Consider the following 13484-nt stretch of genomic DNA (forward strand, 5'->3'; position numbering starts at 1 on the left):
CATAATCAGATTTGGTAGATTTATATATAAATGTATAAATAGCTCAAAAGAGGGATTCTCCCCTTAAGTTATAGGGTATTGACTTAGTAACTTTACTTCTTACTACTCGTTTATGTTCATTTTCATGGTATATTTGAGATAATTTATAATTTTTTGCTGGCTTTGTAACCGTGTATAAGTGCAGAGTGATTTTGCTTTAAAATCTTATAAAAGTAATGTCATTATCAGTTAGCCCTGTGGCAATATATTATGCAACTTAAAACAATTTATTCCGGAACATATTGAAACATTTATAGATGAAACAATATATTTTAGATTTGCTTCAAAATAATCTAAAGAGCAGAAGGATTAGAAAGGGTTAGGTAATGAGATGAAGATGAAACAATATTTAGCATATGCAGTTGATAATTGCTGACGTTCGGGGTGGATGATGGATACTGGGGGTTAAGGAGTGAAGGCTGAGGGGATGGGAAGAAGGGTAATTATACTATTCTACTTTTTGTTATGGGAATTCCAAACCTATACTCAAGTTTAAAACGAACAAAAACAAAAAAACTCTCAAATTAAGAGGAACTGGGTGCTGGTTGGGTTTAATGTGCTGTATAACTCAAGTGTTTACTTAAATCTCATTAAGCACTCTATCCTCTCACCTAGAAAAGGAGGGCTTGATGATTATGAATATTGAGTTATGTCTAAGAATTTAGACATGACTACACTTCGTATCATGCAGGTTTTTTAATCATTTGCTTTTAAACAAAGATCTAATTGATGGTATTCTCTTAAATTTCACAATTTGTTTTCTGTAAGTATGATGCACTTGACAATAAAATCTAAATTTCAGCAGTGTTCTTCTATCATTTCTTCTAACACTCTTCACTTAAAAAAATGTTTCGCTTTAATTTACCTGCTTTAACACTAAGCAAATTCATTATTGTACCAGTTATATATTAAGGCAAAACAGATTGCTTTCTAGAAACTTTAATAATTCAAAACAATGCATACAATTTTGTATTTCCAGCCATATGTATAGCATAGTTTAGTGCATATTTTATGTATCTGCTATTCTATTTCTTAAATGAATGCAATGAAAAGTTTTCAGTAACTTAATTTTTGAAGAAAAAACTTTTAGCTAGTATATTTTTACCAAGTAATGATTTAATATTTATCAATGTGTAAATATACAAACATGATAGCAATTTTAAAAACTTGTGAATAGTTGGCCTTACAAAATTACAACACATTGTAAATAAATCCCTCCTACATTTTATACAAACTACATGATTTTGATATACAAAGATTCTGTTTTTATTACACTGACAATGTACAACCAAGACTATTTACAATGCAAAAAAAAAAAAAGTATATAAACCACAATTTAACATTCTGCTACTGGCAGCCACTATAGTTTAGGAGGTAGCTTTAATTAAACAAAAATGAACAGAAGCCACATTTCCCAACTTGTGTTCTAAAAATAATTTACATAAGATAAAAATTCATTATATGCACAGTATATACAGTTTAATTATTAAACTGCAATCTAGCTTAATGTTTTTTAGTATATCCTGAATAACTAATATGGCAGTGGGTTTGCTATTGATTTAGCATATTGTTCAAAAAACATATTGAACATTTATAACTTTTAAGACTCCACATAGTGCCAAGTCAAAAGTCTGTAGATAAGGATCAAGTAAAATTTTTAATTTTTAAAGACATAGGCCTAAGCTTTATTTCCTATTTTTCTTCCTTTTTCTCAATGACACATTTGTCTCACAAGAACACAATATCTGAACTGTTGCACAGGCTCTTTTGTAAGTTACAGTAAAGGGAAAATGTATGAAAACTTCCATATAATAGCACAAGTTCAAGAGAATCCAGCTAAGAAATAAATGTAAGTGCTTTGTGTCATAATCACTCCCAATTTCTTCCAATTAAATGTAACTATTTACCACAATTTACTTTCTGGATAATTCAAACTATAAGTAGATAACATACCAACAAAATTGGAACATACCAGTAGAGCCAATGATACTAGGAAGTGTTTATTAATGGGAACATTACACGGAGCCATTGAATCCCTCAGATACTATTAAAATCCCATATTAATAGTTTAGCCAAATCTACTAAACCCACAATGCAATTAGCCCTTTACTTTTCCCTAGTAGTGTGATCACAAAACACTGAGGAAAAAATGACTGCAGTTGCACCAAAGCAATGTAAAATGACCGAAAACAAATGTTCGGTTATTCTTTTAAAATCTAACAGTTGTTAATATTGTTTTTAAAACATCTTCAGGTTTAAGATTTATAAATGACTTCAACAAATTTGTGATTCTATTATGTCAAAGATGGAAACAGAAAACGCAATAAGGTAATGCCTACATATACTCTCACAGTCCTAACTGGGAGATGATCCCTTTTTTGGCCCTGCAGTAAGTTGTCCTGAGATTAATGATCAGACATTAGGTAAAATTAGCAAGACTTTTTCTTCAGTTGTATAAAATCACATTTTAAAATAGTCTTAAAAAAATATTAACAGCTGTTCTTTATCTTGCACTTAATTCAGAAATAGGTAAAATTTTGCTTCTTATGGATCAGAAAAACCTAATGTTATAATGTTATGATATACATGAAATCTTTTCAAGTTACAAATTTGTTCCAAATAGACCACACATTGCTTGGACACTGTAGTTTTCACCAATTGATAGTTTAGGCACTTGTTCTTTGACAATGTCTGGTTTAAGAAGTAAACTGCCACCTTCTCCTCCTCTTAAGGGACACCGGGCAGTGGTCACAGAAGTGCTTCCAAGATGAAAGATCGGAGTAGGGTTCACTCTATAAACACTGTGATTTTGGTTGATGGGGAAACAGTCTCAAACACATTAATTCAGTCTTTAACTCTTGGTAGATTATAAGCATAGCGCACCAAAGGGAATCCTCTACTCTGATAGAAGCAGGCTCGTCCGCAGGCCTGTACCTGGTCAGAACTGTCTGAGACAAAGGAATCTTCTTCATCTGCATAATCAGAGTGGGCCGACTGTGTGCCACAGTCGGACCAATAGCCATCTGGTCTTTGGCAAGAACCCACTGCCAACGCAGGACAGCTGTGTGATTTTATTAAGTGTTTGCATGACACTGGCTTTGTCAAAAGAAATGATTCGCAACAGTCACACACAGTCAGGTTACCCTGCAAATGTGAGTACATGCCACAGTCGTAGTAGAAATCCTGTTCCACACAACCAGCTTGGCTACTGATGGAAACTGAAACCGATCCACTTTTCTTGGTAATATGGCGCTTCAGTAACTTCCAATCTTCTTTAAACTTTGGGTTGAAGAAAACATACAGGACTGGATTCAGGCAAGCAGGCAATGGGAAAAATATCAGAGTAACAGACTTCATTATTTCAGGGCTGATGGAGATGGCCGTGATCAATGGCGCAAATGAGAAAAATGCAACAGGGCAGAAAAAGATGCAGTTGGTGAAGATCAGCCAAGCAACATGCTTAATCATGCCAGAATGTGAGTTCTCCGAAAGGTCCTCTTTTTCCAAGTTGCAGTAAAGTTTAGTGTAGATAATGGCCATTAATAAAAATGCTAGTGAGTTTAACAGCACTAAGGTTACAGTAAATCCTAACGATGGCGATTCTCCCGTGGGAAACGGCAAGCACAGTGGGGATGCAGAGTATTCCCCTCCATGGAAAAGTGGGAAACAGCCTGCTACTGCAGCACCCACAAAAGCAAAAAGGGCAGCAACTTGGAACTGTTTGAGATGATTGCTTTTCCCATTTTTCATGATCTCTTTTGCAGCTAAGCTTCTTTCGATAGCTGCTAACATTAATAAAAATATGGCACTTTCTGAGGAGAAAACGGCAAGAAACCCAGCTATTTTGCAACCACTGCCAATCTCCCACCCAATGCCAAATTCAGCAAATCTGCCCCAGGACACAGCATCCAGAAAAGTTAAGATGCCGGTATAGGCTCCCATGAATAAGTTAGACACAGAAATCAGGCCTATGAACAATTTGGAGGAAGGCAGTGATGTACAAGAGGCAAATGTTGTTAAAATGACAAGCAGGTTGAAAAACAATGCAACCAAGAAAATGAACCACACTGTAAGACGGATCATCCAACTTCCCAGTAAATATTCACAGGGCTTAAAAGCACCTAAAATGAAAAACAGAGAAATAAAAACCAATTTAGAAAATGTCATACTCCATAAGATATGGCTTAAGAGAGGCACTAAAGATAGTTAATCTAGGATAATTAAATCTGCTACCAAACTGAATTGAACCATGTTGAAAAGATTACTGTTTCTTAGATATTTTAGTCACTGGACTAGGCTATTTTAAAAATAACTGACTATTTTTTTTTAATCCATATAGTGATATTTAAAAGAAAATTTTCACGTTTTCTTATATCTAAGTTAATATACATAGCACAGCGTCTAGCACATGAAAGGTACTTGATATACTAAGGTTTTGGGATCTGAAAAACTAGACTTGATTAGGGTTCATAACGTTCTTTTTCTTGAGAAAGCAATATAAACCTTTATAAATTTCATTTTCTCACTTGAGGATAATAATGCCTGTTACATACAGTTGTGCAGCTTACATAAAATTACATGCATAAGGTCCCTAAGCAGGCTCCTGGGCACATAGTTGGACTTAACATGAGGTCCTTTTCTTCTTCCTTCCTAATACTAGTATACTTTATACTAATTATACATGCGTATGTATGTACACATATATTTTTTACACATATCTTATGGCTTTAAAAGGTAATCTGATGAAGCAAGTTAAGTGTAATTATCCCATTTATCATCCATTGAAACTGAGATTTCAAAGTGTTTGACCTGACGAAGGTTATTCAGTAAGATAGTACAGGGAGGGCTAAACCACACTGATATTAACTATTCATTCAAAGCTATATCCAGTCAACTCTGCGTAACTTAAACCAGGATTGCAAGAACTAATTTAGTAGCTGAATTGTATGTTCCAGTAACTAACTTTGACATGCTAGTTATGTCACAAATGACAATTGTTTTACTTAAAAATTAGTAAAGAAAAACAAAGTTTTATCTATAAAGCACAAGAAAACTATGTATCAAAACTGCCTATGAGACATGTTGATCTATCTTTCTGAAAGGTCATGAAATATAATATATCCCATAAAGCATTTCAATCATTGAGATAGTCACAGACCTAACAAGCCAGGACTGCACCATTTATATCTAACTTCCACATAATGCAAGAAACTTTTTAAAATTGTTTCTAATTAATCAATTAATTTTTAAAATTTCCCCCTCAGGGAAGTGTTAAGAAGAAGCTTTCACCTTCATCTCTGTATCCGAATGCATCCTTCTTCAAAGAAGAATAGCTCAGCTGACCTGGGAAAATTCTGGGAAATGTTTGAGTAGTGGGAGGAGTTACTTTCTCTCAAAAGCCTGGGAAGCAGACTCCTCCCAATCTCTGTCTTTGGATACCAGCTGCCTCCTCCAGAAGTATCGTGCTTTCTTCCACTTCCTGCTTCTGAGTTAGCAGGCACATTAGTGTCTCTGTGTTAGCACTACCATGTAGGGGAGGCAGGCCTGCAGTTCATCCATACTGCAGCCTGGGGAGATGAGCTCAGGTCAACTTTCCTCCTGGTCGACCCCAAGGTTTAAATTTAGTATGGAGGAAATGGAATCTCTGCATGTTCAGGTCTAGTCGCCCCTTTAATAAAGCTGCTCCCTTCTCACTGAGTTGTCAGTTCCTTATGCACATTATCCAAAACAAGAACCCCAGGGAGGCAAGTGCATGAGCTGCACCCCTTGACTTCCGATGATTAATATATAAACTAGATAAAATAAATTGCATAAACATAAACGATTCTCACCAATCCCATTCACTCATACAGACGCTTTAAGCTTCTTTTCTACACAAGGCACTGTGTTAAGTATTAAAAGCATATATACACAGCCCCTCAAGTAGCTCACAATTCAGCAGTAATCATTTAAGAATCATAATATATATGATTCTGAATTATAAAATAATGTCCAGATCATCCTATGTCAATATACTAAAAAAGGAATCTACTTCATAGCACACAATTTAGCCAACTATCTTTTTCTTTAACAGTGAAATTCTAAATTCATCTTTTCTGCCAGATTAGGCAGAATACATTATTACAAGTCCCAAAAGTCAGTTTAGTAACTTTCCCAAGTCTATTAACTTCAATGAATTCAACAGAAACGAAAGGAAAGGTTGCATTAAAAAAAAAAAAAAAAAAAAAGGTTAACACTAAAAATCCTTGTAGAACAGTAGTTAGAGAGTTAAAGGATCATTTAGAAAGTGCATCTTAATCTTTAATGTGCATAACCCTCATCTGGGGAGCTTGTGAACACAAAGATTCTCATTCAGTGGGTCTGGACCAGAGATTCTGCAAGAGATGCCTAAAGCTTCTCGTACATAAACCACATTTCGGGTCCCAAAGCCTTATGAGATCACCTAACCCCAATCTTATTACAGAAATCACATCTATTTCCAGAAGTTTTAGATATAGTTGCCTAATGTTCATTTAAAGCAAGAAACTACAGCAAAATGCATTGAGCATACCTGTTGAGGGTGTACAGTGGATAATTATTTGACTGTGTTCTTCATTTTCGGCACTGCCAGTGACACCTGCTATATCAGCAGGACCTGAATATAAAACACATCGTTTAATTCAAGCTTTCTGCAATTCGAAAAAACCAGAGTTTTTCCTACAATTTTCTCTCTAGTACGTGATGTAAGTTCAGCTTGTATGAGGCTTGATAACACATTAAAGATGGCAATAACACAGTAAATGCCATTTTTCTCACAGATTTCATACCGATCCTTCACAAACGGATTATAATAACAGAGACTTCGATTAATGCTTTAAAGAATGTTCTATTTTAAAAAGTATATGCACTTGCCTTTATCCTTTGCCACATTATGGTCTTGAAGGCTCTTATCTTCTGTGTTTGAATGTGCATAAGAGTCACAACCCCAAAACGCACAGCACTGATAAGCATATGGTACAGATAAAGACCTGGAAAAAAATTATATATTCTTCATTGAATAGCAACTTCGCAGACATGCTTTTGTTTTGAAAAAGTATTTTAATTCCTTCGAAAGCTCTAGCCTAAGAAGACCTGACTGTCATAGCTTTAAGTTAGTCATTCTCCTCTCTGGGCCTCAGTTTCCTCATCTGTGAAAAGAACTCTGGTATCAGATGACACCATGGGTTTCTACATTTATATAAGATACGCATAAAAAAAAATAGGACGTAAACCATATTAAAATTTAATAGCAATATTACAATTTAAAGTAAAAGCTTATCAGACTCCTTTTATAAATGAATTAACCACACTCAATTTATCACATAAAACTGGTAATTTCATTTAAAATTAATGTCTCAAGTCATTTGTGACTTTACACCATTAAATAAATTTTTTGTTCACATAAGTATAGTGAAAAGACATCTCTTCTCCCACAACAATATTCCGAAGCCCTCTCCAGTACATCTAATGAGGTCCCCACTCTTATGATATTACAGCATTGTTCAATTTTCTGTAGGTTCACACCTATGTGGTTTCTGCCATCTTGTTGCTAATGACAAATCCATTGAATAAAAAAAACACTCTGATGAGTACATTATCTCTTTGACAGCATCAAGGGCTCATATTCATGTTCTCAAAAACTAAATGCTCATGTTCTATTTTTTTACCCAATCTGTGAAGACTGAAGTAGAAAATACCCTTAAATTATAGCCTCCCAGAAAAATTTAGAAACCACAGCAAAAAACTGGTACACTCTATAATTTGGGGGCCTACCAGAACTTCAACAAAAAAGAAAAATAAGCAAAAACACACCTGAGATTAACAAAGTCTTTTGCTGCTAAGGCTTCTTTCAGCTGGAAGTTGCCCACAAGTTTCAGTTGATTTAGCCCATTCAGGCCTTCCGTAGGAAATGAAGTTAATTCATTAAAACTTATATCTCTAAAATGTAAATGAGACTTCAAATTAACTCCTAAGACACAAATCACATTAAACAATCTTTACATGTGTTGTCATAAATAGCAGAGCTCCAAGAAACTTAAGTGTGCTAAAGCAACAGATCTAGCATTCATCTTGCCATCTTAGTAGCTGGTACTATATCGATGCAGCTTAGCATTTATACAGGGAACAACTAAACAGAAAAATAATTTGCTAGGTCAATGCTAAAACACAAGTTTCTGTAAACTGTTCATTACTTTCCTGATATTACTGCTTAAAGTTGGCAACTTACAGGTTGGTTATTGACCCAAGCTTGGCAAAAGCTCTGTCGTGAATCTCATGGATCAGGTTTCTACTCAGATCTCTGCAATTATAAGAATACCATGTTAACCTTTTCAAATAAACTCAAATTGCAGTTACTTTGACTATACTTTAGAGTTTAGAGTACGAAGTTGTCATATTGTCCTTGATAAGATAACAAAGTTCTTGAATCTTGTCTGACATGTTTATGTTTATGTTGAATGTCTCTCCTTCACAATAATCTATTTCTTGGAATGTGTTCCATGCAGCAGTAATTCCACTTGGCATCTGTTTCAAAACAGTTGTGAATTTTCTCTACCTTATCATTCTGGTACCAGTTCAAAAATATAAATGATATGATATTAACCTTTGGAACTAGTAATTAGGTGAGGAAAAGCCTGGCTCCTAACAAAGCTGAAAATAAAAACAGGTTTCATATTATTTGCCTTCTCAAAGGTTAGTGATAAGCCTTGAGGGAAGACAAATAATCAATATGCAAACAAGAACATTCCAGAAGAGCTTCAGATATCTTTTTTTTCCCAAGCAGGAAAAAAATCATATCAATACCTGAGCCATACTGTATTCAGGAACACGCCCTGAAGAATTCTCATATTACAGAATTAGACAGATAATCTGAAACCACACTCAAATTGAGCCTTAACGGAAATTTAGAGATTGGATAAATTTATTCTATGACACATCTCCTAGATAACAGGAAAACTCGACAAACTTGATTCCAAATCATGAAAAGGCCAGCTTTTTCATTGTTGTCACTTATTGGTGCTCTAGAAGCAATGGCAGCTAGGAGCCAGTCCTTCCTCACTAGTGCCCAAATCCACAGTAAGCCTGTCAGCAACAAGGAAAGACCCAGTGACCCAACCACCAATAAAACATTTTCTAACAGAATGCATCTTTCATTTCTTAATGAGGATCTACAGAAAAACAGGATTCAATATATGTAACTTCATTTCACTGTCGGTTTTTCAAATTTGTTCGTATTTTAAAAGCGTTCACTAATTTAGTGAATTATGTTTTCTGCACTCAAGTTCTAGGAAGACAATGACAAAGTTTGTCTTAGTCATCTCTATACTCCCAAGTGCTAAATCGAGTACTTGGCATTAATATACACTCAGATACAAATAATTTTTTTAAATGAATGCTTCTGCTGCATATTAGCTATATTTGTTATGATAGATATCCCAGTACAGGGGTCAACAAACTTTTTCTGTAGAAAGCCAGATAGTAAATATTTTTCATCTCTGGGGGTCATATGGCCTCTACTACTAACTCTGCCAGTATGATGAAACCGGCTTTAGACAACACTTAAACAAAAATACGGCCGCGTTCTAATAAAACTTAATTTACAAAAAAAGGAGGCAGGCTGGATCTGGCCCACACTTGGCCTACCCCTGCCCTTATGGATTCTCAAACCTCATTATTACTACTTGAAAACAAACAAGCTGCATTTCTCAGGTTATACACATTATACTTTTTTTACTCATGAATGTATAATATCAGATATTAGCTAAAGTAAAAAATACTGAAAGATTATAAAGTACCATATGCTAAAGTTTGAACAACAATATTTACACATACTAAATCACATCTTTAAATATTTCTATTAAAATTGGCATTGTGCTGATATATTTAATTTATAACTTGACAAAAATTTTACTTTAAAATTGTTCTCTAATAATCATAGAGAAACTTACAGAATCCTTAGGGATATCAGGCCTTGAAAAGTACCTTCTTTTATTTGGTGGATCTGATTACGTTGTAAAGAACTAAAAAGGAAAAAAGAAACAAGAAAAAAGAAAAATGGGGGGAAAGAGAAAAAGTATTTTCCTTTTTGAAAAAGAACATTTCTTAAACTTTTTCTGTTTACTCATTCATAAGTAATATTGATTGACCTTGTTGAACCTAAAGGAAACTACTATTTCCTCATCTGTAAGATGAAATGGTTAGTCTAATTGATATTCTGTCCCAAATTAATGCATACATTATCTAAATTCTTTATCAACCCTGCTCAGGAAAAAGAGCAGATAACATAGTAAGAAAGGATCCAAGACAACACGACCATACCAAGTACCAGAGAAAGAAAGTTAGAGGAAGGAGGGGATCAGAGTCAATGCCTCCGTCTCCCCGCCTCCCGGCAAACTCCATCAGAGCTGTCCTACGTAGTAGATACCCCTATCTGGTTTCCCTCAACAGCCAGGTCAAGTTTTTGTTTGCGTTTTTTCTTTTTTCGTGTGTGTGTACACTGCCTTCCCCCCACAGTGTTTCTTTCAGAGAATGCCTGATAGGTAGGTGTCTAATAAATGCTGCTTGTGTGAACACACCTGGTACAATGGGACATTTATTCATAGGAATAGCTAATTACATGAACCTCTAATTTCTTAATATTAAAACCATTTATTTAAAATAGGAAATGCTCAATGAATTAACAAGACACCACAGCAAAAGGCATAAGTCAAAGAACAACTTACATTTCTTCCAGAGCATGGCAACCATTAAAGCTTGGAAGGTCTTTTATATTGTTGTAAGACAAGTCCCTTAAAACAATAAAAATTAACAAATTATGTTGTGTTATCTGAAAAATCTATTAAAAGAGCTGTACTCAGAAGCATTGAAAGCAGTGCTAAGATCTATAATAAAGAGATATGGCTGAACAAGAAAAGAAACTTTTTTTTTTCTAAAACTTATAAGCTTCTAGAGCACCTCAGTGATATGACAAGCTTAAGATTGGCAGACTTCAAGTGCATAATGTTGGATATAGACAATATAAAATATATTTTAAAATATAAGTATATAAAATTAAATATATAAAATATAATACAGAAAATATAAAAATTATGTTTAAGTGTTATGGATTTTTTAATTTATATTTTTATAACATTGTTTATAGCATGAATAATTTCTATGTTGTTATTTAACTACAAAGCTATAAGAGTAGTGGTATGTGTGTACCCGCTTTTAAGAAACATTTATATTAAATATTGAGATCACTTAAATCTCAGTTAATCCCACGGCAGTTTATTCTCAGTGGTCATCATTTTGTTGATACTTCATAACACCATTTAATTACTTGCTTAATCAATCAGTTACTTATTTTGTTACCATCTCTTTTCCACTGAATACTTATTAACAACTTAGTAACTTAATTATTGGCTCTTGTGACATTTTTACATCATTTATTTACTTTTAATTTCTTGGGGAGCTTAAGGTTTTTGGAAAGCTCCATGCTCTGTTGGTTCTTGATCCAAGAAAGATCTGGACTCTGCTTAGGTTATGGATGAAAGAGCAGGATATGGAGAGTTAACACTTATTCTAGGAAACTAGAATAAGGACAAGGAGTCAGGATAAGGGGAAAAAAATCAAAGGAGAATCTAGCTTGGTTTTACCTTGTTCAAAGTAAAGTCACAAGATGTATGATGTATACACAACTCTAAAAACAAATGCACATTACCTGCCCCGGGGGCTATTAAAATGGCCACTCATTTCCACAAAGAAAACAAATCAGAAATAATTATACTTTAAATTCACCCAATGAAAATAGTTCATTAAAAATAAAACTTAACATTGTGAAGTACATAAAAGAAAGGTATGCGAAGGGAAGAAAAATCCAACTTACAAAGTCCTAAGCATCTTTTGTTCTTGACACAAATTACTGGATATACTGCTTATCTTTGTACCTGTCAAGGTCCTGTGGAAAAACATTGTTCATCTAAGAAATGATTTAAGTTGAGATAGTAAACAAATGTTATTCTCAATTCTCAAATAGAAAAATAAATGCTCACATGTTTGCTTATGGCTTAGAGTCTATGTATCCCACTGCCTAATGACTCCCTAAAGTGGGAAGATGAATTAACCCTCAATACTGGTATCATTTTCATAGTAATGCAGAAAAACTTGTAAAACTAGATGTTACTATTGTCCAGACAAAAAGCTTGATTTATCACATGAACCAATAGAAAAACACTAATCCATAGTCACAGCCGGACCACAATCATCTGCAAGCTCTGTCGACAACCCTCTCACCCAAAACATTTAAAATCAATTTGGCATCCTGCCCCACACCTTGTTTCTGTCTTTTCTTTCAGTCAACCTGACTCAATATTCTCAAATTTTCTCTTACACCCCTCCCTTTCTCTGTTCCCTTCTGTAGTCCATCACCAAGCCCTGGTCTGTATTCCTTTCTGTAGTGTTTCCAGCATCTGACTCTCTCTCTTGATCTATCCTGCTGCTATACAGATCAAAGGTAAAATGACACAGAAAGGGGTGGAGGAATCTCAGACAGGCCACATGGAAGAACTCCAGTGATGGACTGCAGTCAAAGAATTCTCATGGTTAAATGTACCCATTTATCCAAATAGATTATTCCCATAGCCTCCTCTCTCTACCTCTAGTCTTTCTTATCCTCCTCACACCACCTGCTCCATCATTCTCAACATCTCCAACTGCCTTAAGAGACAAGTTTAACTCCTTAGCTCAGCACTTCTCAACTTCTTTTTTCTTATATTTGCCCACATGGAAATCATAACATTTATGTGGCATAATGTGGTAAGGTTCCTTGTGGCTGGAGACCCTGGCCACCTCAAGCCCCACCTGGCTGTCTCGAGGGCTGAGGTCATCAAGATCTTGAATGCATGTGTAACCCATTCACACACCACCAATTGAGAAACTTTGCCATAACCAAATGTACAAGGATTGCCATTTTAAAATTACACCCAAATAATTTTCCAAATTTCTCCATACCACTCCCTATTGCATAATAAACATGCAATTCTAGCTATATTTGATTATCTGTGTGCCATTCTTAAGTATATTTTCAGCATTTCCCATTTTACTGAATCTTGCCTTTCTAAAAAGACCCAGCTCTGGGAAACCTGACAGTATTCAATTCTGAAACACTGCACCTCCTCCTCGAAGCATTCTCTGATGGTCTACATTGATTGCTCCACTTCTGAATTCCTAAAGTACAGCTTCTGATTTGGCACTTGGTTACTGCCTTATATTTTAAGTGACATTTTCAGGTCTTATCTCCACATACGAGGTTGTACTCTACCTGAGCCAACTAACCCCAAACCCAATATATCCCTCTCTATGAATGATATTCACAAAGGAAGCTTGTACGAATCAGCATAACATCTTCATCATCACCAAAAACACTGGCACGTTACTAGCAGGCCAGT

The 13484-nt window shown here is 34.9% G+C and overlaps 1 protein-coding gene across 3 annotated transcripts in view; it reads right to left on the reverse strand.

Moving 5' to 3' along the window:
* Nucleotides 1-962: 962 nt before the first annotated feature.
* LGR4 (leucine rich repeat containing G protein-coupled receptor 4) overlaps nt 963-13484 on the reverse strand; it is a 90660-nt gene continuing 78138 nt past the window's right edge. For all 3 annotated transcript variants that reach the window (XM_039866036.1, XM_039866035.1, XM_039866037.1), the window contains 8 exons: nt 11924-11995; nt 10779-10844; nt 10005-10076; nt 8285-8356; nt 7870-7995; nt 6931-7046; nt 6590-6673; nt 963-4160 (listed from right to left, as the gene is read on the reverse strand). In XM_039866036.1, coding sequence (XP_039721970.1) covers nt 2884-4160; nt 6590-6673; nt 6931-7046; nt 7870-7995; nt 8285-8356; nt 10005-10076; nt 10779-10844; nt 11924-11995 — 1885 coding nt within the window. In that variant the 3' untranslated portion in view covers nt 963-2883. The remainder of the gene's footprint in view (nt 4161-6589; nt 6674-6930; nt 7047-7869; nt 7996-8284; nt 8357-10004; nt 10077-10778; nt 10845-11923; nt 11996-13484) is intronic.

This window comes from Pteropus medius, unplaced genomic scaffold, assembly GCF_902729225.1.
Source record: "Pteropus medius unplaced genomic scaffold, Ma_sr-lr_union100, whole genome shotgun sequence".
NCBI lineage: Eukaryota > Metazoa > Chordata > Mammalia > Chiroptera > Pteropodidae > Pteropus > Pteropus medius.